This window comes from Crocodylus siamensis, chromosome 2 (assembly GCF_052110815.1).
Source record: "Crocodylus siamensis isolate JL-2025a chromosome 2, ASM5211081v1, whole genome shotgun sequence".
In the NCBI taxonomy this organism is placed as follows: Eukaryota; Metazoa; Chordata; order Crocodylia; family Crocodylidae; genus Crocodylus; species Crocodylus siamensis.
Window position 1 is genome coordinate 88,401,268 of NC_143396.1, and position 10,551 is coordinate 88,411,818.

The 10,551-nt window shown below is 46.4% G+C and overlaps 1 protein-coding gene across 10 annotated transcripts in view; it reads right to left on the reverse strand.

Annotated features, from left to right (window-relative positions):
• GRIA2 (glutamate ionotropic receptor AMPA type subunit 2) overlaps positions 1 to 8,399 on the reverse strand; it is a 155,062-nt gene extending 146,663 nt beyond the window's left edge. For 6 of the 10 annotated variants that reach the window (XR_016440761.1, XM_090036297.1, XM_090036299.1 and 3 more), the window contains exons 1-2: positions 7,891 to 8,398; positions 7,044 to 7,184 (exon numbers count right to left, since the gene is read on the reverse strand). Coding sequence is in view for 9 of the 10 variants with exons in the window: in XM_090036297.1 (XP_089892423.1) it covers positions 7,044 to 7,184; positions 7,891 to 7,984 (235 nt within the window). In the remaining variant the exon portion in view is untranslated. Of the gene's footprint in view, positions 1 to 7,043; positions 7,185 to 7,476; positions 7,599 to 7,890 lie in introns of those variants that run through there. The other 4 variants (XM_090036295.1, XM_090036298.1, XM_090036304.1 and 1 more) reach the window with 3 other exon arrangements.
• Between the last annotated feature and the right edge of the window lie 2,152 nt (positions 8,400 to 10,551).

A 10,551-nucleotide genomic window follows, 5' to 3' on the forward strand; every position in this document is an offset into this window, starting at 1 on the left:
CCCCACCCCAAGAGTGACTCTAAAATAATTAATTCCAAGTTATATTTTTAACAAGCAGAGATGGGGTGAAAAGCACCTTGTTCAAGTTTGCGGATGACACTAATATGTGGGGAGAAGTGAGCATGCTAGAAGAGAGGGACAGGCTACAACTAGATCTGGACAGGTTACAAGGGTGGGCGGATGAGAATAGGATGGGTTTCAATCTGGACAAGTGCGAGGTACTGCACCTGGGGAGAAAGAACCAGCAGCATAGCTACAGGCTTGGGAACTCCCTTCTCATCAGCACGGAGGCAGAAAAGGATCTTGGAGTCACTATTGATTCCAGGATGAACATGGGCCGCCAATGTGGGGACGCAGTCAGGAAGGTTAACCACACTTTTTGCCATGCATTCATAGATGCATCATGAGCAGGTCCAAGGAAGTGATCCTCCCACTCTATGCAACATTGGTCAGGCCACAGTTGGAGTACTGCATTCAGTTCTGGGTGCCGCACTTCAGGAAGGATGTGGACAACATCGAGACGGTCCAGAGGAGGGCCACTCGCATGATCAGGGGGCAGCAGGGCAGGCCCTATGGGGAGAGGCTACAGGACCTGAACCTGTTCAGCCTCCACAAAAGAAGGCTGAGAGGGGATGTGGTAGCTGCCTATAAACTTCCCAAGGGAGACCAGCAGGTAATGGGAAAGTCCCTGTTCCCCTGAGCACTACTAGGAGTAACAAGGAATAACGGCCATAAGTTGACAGAGAGTAGTTTCAGGCTAGATATCAGGAGGCGTTACTTCACTGTCAGGGTGGCTAGGAGCTGGAACCAACTTCCAAGGGAAGTGGTGCTCACCCCTACACTGGGGGTCTTCAAAAGGAGGCTAGACAGCCACTTAGCCAGAGTCATTTGAGCCCAGCATCCTTTCCTGCCCTTGGGAGGGGGTTGGACTTGATGATCTGCTTAGGTCCCTTCCGACCCTACCAACTATGAAACTATGAAGATCTGAAATAAATAGTAAAGATGACATTTAACTTCAGTTTGCTTTGGATCGGGGCCTGGTTGATGCATAACTATGCAAAAACTTATGCAAATTTTTAATTTCATACACTGTCAGTAGTCCCATTTACATCAATGTAAATTAGTACCTATAGTTGCAATTAACATGATAAATATCTTATTAAATATGAGGGACTAAAATTAGTTTCAGAAGTTATTTAAGTAAAATGACAATTCATTAATGAAAAGGTATATTGACTCTAGCAAAGATTTAATTCATGTATTCTTCATAAATTGCTGTTCAATATAATTTAGCAGAAATGTATTAAAACTATCCTTGTCAATGTAACTTCAATGTATGTTCAAGGTCCATGGCAAGATCCACGCAGTAATCATGCAATGGGAATCTGAAAAGTTGAGCTGTCAAGCCCTAACCACCATATCTCTGTAACTACCTGAGTTTTGGATCATGGTTGCATGTATGGAAATTTAAATATCAGCAAGGAGTAAAACAGGCACAGCAAGAAAAGCACAAGGAACAAGTGCCCAGAATTTAGATTGCCTTCAGGTGTAGTACTGAAAGCAATACTTTAAACTGTGTTACTTTTACTAAGTCTGCTACAGAAAGGGAAATTAGAAAAGATTTAGGGACTTGAAGAGTTCATGTCATGCCATCCACAAATGAACCAGTCAAGGATACTGTTATATCGCTTTAATGTCAGCTGCTATTTGAGACTTGCAGGGTCTAATTTTTGTGAGTACAGAAGCAACTTTGACTTTTCTCATTGAACCTGTATACTAATTTGCAGGAGAAAAGAAATGGAAAAAGAATCAACAGAATAAATGGGAATGAGCCTTCAAAGCATTATTATGAGCTACACTAGCTTTTACACCAGAATCATATAAATACATTCTTTCTGACTTTCCTGGAAAAGTATATACTTTATTGATTTTTTAACTTTTTTTTTTTAAGTTTTGTATTGGCAATGTTGTAGTAAATGCTATTTTTTAAAGAATTCAGTCAGTAGTATTATATTCCAGAATGGCTAGGAAAGCAAACAGTACAATTTGGATATTGCAATGTTCTAGATATTCTTAGTTTTCAAAGCTGCTAGTTGAAGATATAATGAGAAGATCTGAGTTTTATGCATGAATCAGCATCCCCTTGTCATAATGTCATGGTGCAGTGATCCCTGCAGAGCTGTAAGACTTGATTTAAAATGGTAATGCTCAACACCCTCTTCAGCCAGCAGGATTAAACTTCCAAGATCTTGCATATATTAGGTCTGTGCTGAGATTACTATATGAATAACTTGTTACTATTATTGAGCTCTTACAGCACCCTATGGGAAATCTTTTTGCTTTTAGGGTAAAAATATGTATACATAAAATATCACTTACTGTTTGCTGGTCAAAAGATTAATAGGAAGGTATCTGTGTCACCTCACTTTAGTGATTTTATCTTTTGATATCAGTTTGCATCAAGATACATTTCTGATATCACTGGTTGTGGAAGATATCTTCAGTTAGACGGAGCTTGCTTATGTTGTGCTAGAGGACTGTTTCATTTTTCTCAGCAATCTCTAGTTTTACACTGTGACTCACTTGCAATACTCTAACTTCATTCCATTTGTTAGAAGCCAAATGATCCCAAATATCAGTTTGTGTTACACTGAAATGGTGGACTGATTTTCATCTTTCCTGTCTGTATTACCATCGTATGAATTGCTCTTTTGTACCAGTTGGCTGAGTCCAGTCCATTTTTCTTGTAAGGATTTTTGTTAGTGAGAACCATTCATACTCACACTTTCTAAAATAAATGTTCATCCAATGAGTAAAAGTTGCAGCACCTCTATGAAAATCGTAAGCCAAATCCTCAGATGTTATCAATCAACATTAATTCAATGGTGTTGCTGGATTAACACCAGAGTGCTTGAAAATCTGGTCGCAAGCCTTTGCAGAGGCCAGAACCAACAATTTTTTGTGTGTCAGCACACTGCTAGTGTAACCACTATCACCCAGAATAGCACTACATAAAAGGCCTTCCCATCCTTTTAGTGTAGGTATCCTTTGGCCATCTTCAGATGAGGATGTGCTTATTGGGCTGTTGCTTGCTTTAACCCCTTGCCATTGGTTCATGAGCTTTGCCTCCTTCCTTTTCATGAGAGCTTGGGACCTAGTTTAGAAGTAACACTTTACATAGTTTTAATTTGTGAATCAATTTTTTAAAACACAATTTAACTGCATTTAATAATAAATTGGATTTTGACTTAAATACATTTTGAGCAGAAGAGATCATGCCCTGATTCTCCTTTAACTTTCTCTTTTGAGCATGCTTTGCTTACGCTGTCTTGTATCTAATGTGTTTGGGTTTTGTGATATATGTGAGTGTTAACTTCTGGTGTATGTTTCTGTGGCAAAAGAATAATGCATGTCTACATTTAAAACTGTATATTATATGGGGAATAAAACTTCTAATCTCTTCTACATACCTGTTTCAGGTAGTGCTGAACAAAGAGTTGTAAATACTGTTTGCTTGTTGGTTACTTGTTGTTGGGAATAGTCTGCCACCTGCTGGATGCTATGAAGTTTTTTGTGATATCTTTTATTGGACCAGCTATACAGCTGGGAGAGATGTTGTACAAGCTTCCAGGCACAACACGTCCTTCTTCAGCCTTGGCCAACATCTCTCTCAACTATACAGCTGGTCTATTAAAAGAGATCACTGAAAAACTTTGCATCTTGTACTTTTCCTAGACCATTACAGCTACAACAACATTCCACACCCCTACAAGCCCATGAGTGATATTTTTGTCTTCAGTTTGTGAAGCTATTCATAAAGGTTCAGAACTATATGTCCAAAAGGGAGATGTAGAGTTTCTAGCAGTTGGGGCAATATTTTATTTTCTCAGTCACTTGTATTATTATTCTTAACAGTAAGTGGCTCCTAATTTTGGGTATTTGGGTCACTGAATTACTTTTACTTCGCTAAGATATGGCTTCAGCAGTCATTGTCTCCTCCTGAACAATATTAATGAACTGGCTATGGTAAATTTTCCAGAAAAAGTTTTCCATTTTAATTCTGTTTCACATATAAAACTCTTTGTGGGCCACTTTGAGATAGAAAGCTAGGAATCAACCAGCTTCAAAACTTCAGTACTCAGTCAAGAACAAAATGCAGGAGACAAGAAAGTGAACTGTCTTGTCTGGCATGCCCGTTTCTAAAGGATCATTGCTGACGTGAACTGGTGAATTATCTGATTCATCACATATTTGTCTTCAATACCATTAAACCTTTCTTGGAAAGATATTAAAGAAATACTAAACCTATTGCTGGCAAGTGCTTCATGAATCAACATTGTTGCTAGACTAAATTGTTAGGACATAGTACCCACTCTTGTTTTACTCAATTTAGCATGTACCAGAAGGGGCTGTGCTGGCTTTAACACAGTGTTCTTCAAGCTGCTTGAAAATTCATTCGACATAATTCACACATAGAGATGAAAGAAAAAGGAAAACCTTCTGCATGGGCAATATTACTTGCCTAGTAAAAACTATACTGATTTCAGTGCCTTTCATAAAATCTATACTGGTCATCTAAATATTGTAGGATTATAATGAAGGACGATGATGAATTTCAAGAATGAGTCAGGCAAAAACATTTAATGTGGTTCAAAGGAAATATGATTCCCCTACTTTCTGAAGAAATTAGAAGTAGCCATGTTTGCCATTAGCAGTTGCTATCAGTAGGAAAAAATCCCTGGTGCAATCTCAATGAAAGCACATTAAATTAAATGAACTCATGAGCGTAGAGGAGTAAGAAAACATAGAAAGACCAGTCATTCAGGTCACACTTGAATTTTTCCATGATAAGAATTTTAAGGGACATCTCGATTCACTTGACTAATCCCCAACAAAATGTCATGCAAATACTATCCTGGCACAGTATAAAGTCCTTGGAGTCTCCTGTGCTATTTGATGACCTGAGAAATCATCAGTTAAACAAATGCAGGCATTTTTCCCACATTAGTGCAATAGCTAGTGTTCTGCCTTGTTCTGATTGGGTACTTGCTCCAACCATGTCTTTTCCTTGCTTGTGTATAATACCTCTTCTCCCACCCTCCCTCTTTTGTCTATTTAGATTTTAAGCTCCTATGGGTAGGAACCAGCCATCCCTTTTCAACACTTAGCACAACTGTCCTCTGGTCTTTATTGGCCCTCAAATACTAACATACCAAATGTGATTAAGAATTATGCAACATTAGGAAAGAAGCTGGCTGTTAGAGGAAACCTGTGTCCTTGCCAGTCATTAACATCCTTATTCAAAGTATCTCAAATATATTACCCTTTGAAGGGAAGAAGAGTTTCCTTTCCATGCTACTTTGTTTCTGGAATAGAAACTTCATTGTGGTAACATATTAGATGTTGTTTGTTTGTTTGTTTGGGGGCTTCTTTTGTCACATGTAATCAGGGCCATCAGTGTCCTGAGCTGACACCAGTGTTTGTTGCTTGGTTGTCCTTGCAAAGTGTGTCTCTGCAGAGTTTTCATTTTCACTGAGTGCAAGCCTCAAGGCCTGAGAATGTATAGTTTTTTTTTCTTCGGGCTTTCATTCTCTACATGGACAATACTCAGGTCACTTTGGGACCCCTGGATTTAACAGCTGATCATACAATTTCTGTTATTTAAAAATGCCAGCTTCCCCTCAAAATTAGCATTACAAATTGCACCTCTACTGGCATGGGTCTGAGGTGATTTTTCTAGTTAAGCCATCCCTTCACCTTTCTTCATTTTGAAGGTGTTGCGCCACAGTCAGGTGATGCCAGGCCTTATCTACCCAGCCAGGCTGAACACTCATAATTCATTCCGGGAACAAATTTTTAAAAGACTTTCTCTCTTTCAAGCCTCTACAACAGCTTTTAGCAATCCTCCCATATTAAAGCAATGAAAAATGTCGCCTTCCAAATACCCTTGGTAATTGGACAGTGGCATGTGTGCATGGGCATAATCACCCTAGATAAGGTTTGCTAATCAGTCTGGAGCATACATAAATCATGGCAAAGGCCTTTGTAAAAATGTCTCTCTCTTCCCACTGATCTGGGGCTAAAAGCTTGAGGCCAGCTTTCCTGACCTGCCCTAGTCCGTTTGTTTTAGATGTTTTCCAGCCTCTTTTCTTTGGTTAAGAGGGAAAAAAACCAGAAAGGAAACAAAACCAAAAAACCAAACAAACAAAGGAAAGGAGCTGTGTCTCCCCCCCGCCCCTTCCCCAGTGATTTTCAAAGGAAATTCTTGATGTCGGGCCTTGAATCTGGGAAGAGCAGTCCAAGAGGCTGCTCCAGAGGCATGCAGTGGGGTGGCTTGTAGGGGGGGCTCCCCCCCGCCTCTGCTTTTCCTGCTGTGCATCCCCACCTGCCCCTCGCCTATCGCCTGCGCCCGCTGCAGACCTCCCGGGAGCGCTCCAGACGCAACCCGGGCTGCGAAAACGGAGGGTGGCAAGGAAACGGGGAGGGATCACGGGTGCCCTGGCCTTGCAGGGCGGGGGGGACGGGGTGGCGAAACCTCCCAGCCTGCCGAAAGCAAGCAAGGCTGGCCTCCCGGGGGGAGCCGGAGGATGTCAGGCAGAGACCCAGCGCGCTCCTTTTGTCCCGGCAGACCCAACGCTTTCGACAGGCGGCCGGCCGAGACGCCGCTCTCCGCGCAGCCCTGCGCTCCTCTCGCCGAGACTCGGGGGAGGGGGCGAAGGAGCGGGGAGGGAAGGGGCAGGGTGCTGGAATATGGAGAACCGGGGAAAATGGCTGATGCGCAGCCAGGCAGCTACGCTGCTCGGATCCAGGCGGTTCCTCCCCCGGCTCCCCCGGCCCCGGAGCCCCGCGGGCGGCGCTGCGCTGCGCTGCGGCGGGGGAGCGGGCGCGGACCGGAGCCGAGCAGCCGGGCTTATGTAATGGATGGAGAGGGCAGGGGAGGAACCATTTGCAACCTGGCCCGGCTGCACGGCGGGCGCGGGGGAAGGCGGGAGGGAGGCGGGCAAGGCGAGCGGCGCCTTGCCCGGCCCGGGCGCGGTACTCACAAGCGTTGGTGACGGCGAAGCTGTTGGCCACCTCCAGGTTGTCGATGTGGGGCGTCAGCCTGAACTCCGAGGTGGAGAACTGGACCATGCCTACCCGGAATGCGCTGTACTCCTGATCGGCGCCCCTCGGGAAGAGCCCCCCTGCGGGCACACGGCACACCGCGCCAGCCCGTCAGTGCCCCCGGGGCAGAGCAGAGCAGAGCAGAGCCACCCTCCATCCCGCCACCCTTCCCCAGCCCAGCCCTTCCCACCCCATCCCACTGAGCCTCCCCCATCCCGTCCCACCGCACCACCCTACCCCATCCCATCCTACCCTGCCCCCACCCCACCCCACCCCACCCCACGTCGTTACCCCATCCCACCCTATCCTACCCCCCAACCCATCCCACCACATCCCACCCTACCCCATCCTATCCCGGCTCGTGCCACCCACCCGCCTCCCTCGGGGCTTGCACCAAAGCAGAGAGCTGCTCCCAGCCGGCTCCCTTTGGGGAAAGGAGAGGATGGGGGGCCGTTGCATCAGATCAGAGGCATCCGAAGCGCTTCTCTCGAGGCGAGGCTGGAGAGAACCAGAGCCGCCCCAGGGCTGGAGGAGCAGGGCAGGGCTTGACTTCCGAAAGGGAAGGCGGTGGGGCGGAGGGGGGGACTGGACATGGAAAGACTTCATGGGGAGCCCACAGCCTTGGGGTCCATAACCCTCCCCCGCGCACCTCCCAATGCTCTGAATGGAGACACAGACCCTCTCCAATAAGGATCCAGAAGGAGGAGAAGGGGGAGATGGTGGTGGTGGTGACTGGTCGGGATGGGGGGGAGGAAAAAAATCCCTTCCCCAGGCAGAGACACCTACCTATTTGTATGCTGTTGGAATAGACCCCCCAGATGAGTCCCCAGAACACGGGAGGCAGGAAGACAGCAATCTGCATAATCTTGTGCATTTCCATGAAAAGTAGAGCATCCACAGAGCCACAAGCGCTCCCCCCGCCCCCCGCCTGCCTTTGCCTTCTGCTTCTCGGAGCCTTCCGGTCAGCACATTAGATCCTCTGCGCGGTGGGGCGAGCAAGCCGAGGCAATCAAGGAAAAAAAAGAAAAGGGGGAGGGGGGAGCCTTCAGCAGCAGCAGAAGGAGCTTGGCCAAGGCGCTGCTGGTGCTGGTGCTGATCTGGTCCTTGTCCCAGCTCCAGAAGTGTGCGGGGGGTGGTCAAAAAAAAAAAAAAAAAAAAGAAAGAAAGAAAGAAAAAGGCTGGTGATGAATGCAGGTCTCAGCGGCGCTGCTGTGGTCCCGGCGCCTGCCTCACTCCGCCCGGCGCACTCCCATGCGCTCGCACACACTCATCCTCTCGCTCGCTCCCCCGCGCGCACACACAGAGGCAGGGACGGGAGCCTGCGCGCCTGCGCGAGCCGCCCCCTCTCCGCACCGCTGCGCCCCCGCCTCGGCCGCGCGGAGGAGCTGCCTTCAGCACCGCGGACAGCGCTCCCGGCCGCCGCCGCGGCCCACCCTGCCCGGGGGCGCCGGGCACTGCAGCACGGCCCCGCCGCCGCCCGCCGGCCGCGCCTGAAAGGCGGCTCCCGAGCTGCCCGCGGGCACGCTGGAGTCATTTGTCTAGGGAGCCTAAGGGAGTTAGAGGCCCGGCTCCTTCTGACAGGCAACAGAAGCTGGGCACCTAACTCCCTTAGCTTCCCCCCCCACACACACACACTTAGCTCTCCCACTCCCCCAGGAGACAATCTGGGGCACATGGCTTCTAAGGAAAGACTGAGGGAACTGGGCTTAGTTAGTCTAGAGAAGAGGAGATTGAGAGGGGATTTTAATAGCAGCCTTCAGCTACCGGGAGGCAGCGGTCCCTCTAAGCTGCATGGTGCACAGGGCTGCCAGGCGCCTGTGGGGGACGCACGCACCACGCAGCATAGAGGGACCGCTGCCTGAAGAGGGGTTGGAAAGAGGATGGAGCTAGACTGTTCTTAGTGGTGGCAGAGGACAGAACAAGGAGCAATGGGCTCAAGTTGCAGCAAGGGAAGTTTAGGTTAGATATTAGGAGGAATTTTCTCACTAGGAGCATAGTAAAACCCTGGAACAGGTTACTTAGGGAAGTGGTGGAAGCTCCATCCTTGGAGGTTTTGAAGACCCGGCCAGACAAAGCATTGGCTGGGATGATCTAGTTGGGGATGGCCCTGCTTTGAGCAGGGGGTTGGACTAGATGACCTCCTGGGGTCCCTTCCAACCCTAATTTACTACGATTCTGTTCTTTGAATGATGAGAGATACCTATTTTATGGAAAGCTTTTCAAACCAGGATGTCTAAAGATTAGGCAACTGAATCTACTGGTGGGGGGGGCAAATCGGGGCAACTGCCCTGGGCCCCATGCTTTGGGGAGCCCTGCAGGGCTGGGTGGAGCAGCTGCCGCAACTCCGTGCTGCCACTGCCAGCTTCACATCCGGCCACTTGCTACCCCTCCCCCCCACCCCCACTGCTGCTGTAGATGACAGTGGCAGCTTCTTGGGATTTGGGGCACGTGGGATTGGAGCAGGGCTGAGACCCCTCATGGGCTGATTTGCCCTAGGCCACGCTCCCTGCTTGGGTTGCCTCTGAAATCTACATTTAGACACTGTCACGCATACCCTGGCTTTTGCATATGCTAGACATCTGTATCTGCCTGTGGAAACCAGAGTTAGGTGCCTAAGTTATTTGCAAGCTTTGGTCTAAGGGAATAATAAATAATAACAACAACAATGATGGTGATTTAAAAAAAGAAAGAAATATCCATAAACGTATATCTGCACGGCCATGGGATACATTTGTTTGCATTAGGTGACATACAGAGGTGAAACAGGACGATCATTTTGTTTGGAATCAAATTTTATTGATAACGTCTCCATGATAGATTTCACCTGCACACCTGGCTATACTTCTAAGACATATTTGCAAACATATTTTTAATTGGTACAATAATAAGTAAAGTTAGGGGAGGCATATATCTGTTCATATATGTAGGTATGTGCATATACATATACATATACATATACATATACATATACATATGATTGATCCAAAACTAGAACTGCAGAATTCAGTAAGGGTCTAGATTTTTTTAAAGAAATGAACTGAAATGCAAATATATAGACCTAGAGATAAATGTAATTTAAAACAAACTTTTTCAACTTTATCAGAAAGAACAACATAAACAAACAAAGTATCTTACAAAGGATAATTAAAAAAAAAACCCGATGCAAATAAGTACAATGCAAATAAGTCTGCAATTCAATGTTGAATGATGAGTATATTTTAAACATAAATGAGGTTTGATATTTCACTCAATAAAGCAAGAGAGGACATTTGTCTTTTTTTGTAAATATATCTTGCATACAGAAAATGTTTTTTAATATTCTTTTGTTGGATTTTTCTTTTCATTTCTTTCATTAAATTCTGTTGGCCTCCCCTTTCCATGGAAGAATCAGGGCCCGGCCTCCATGCCTGATATTGACTAGGATCAGCATAGACACTAACTAGCTGA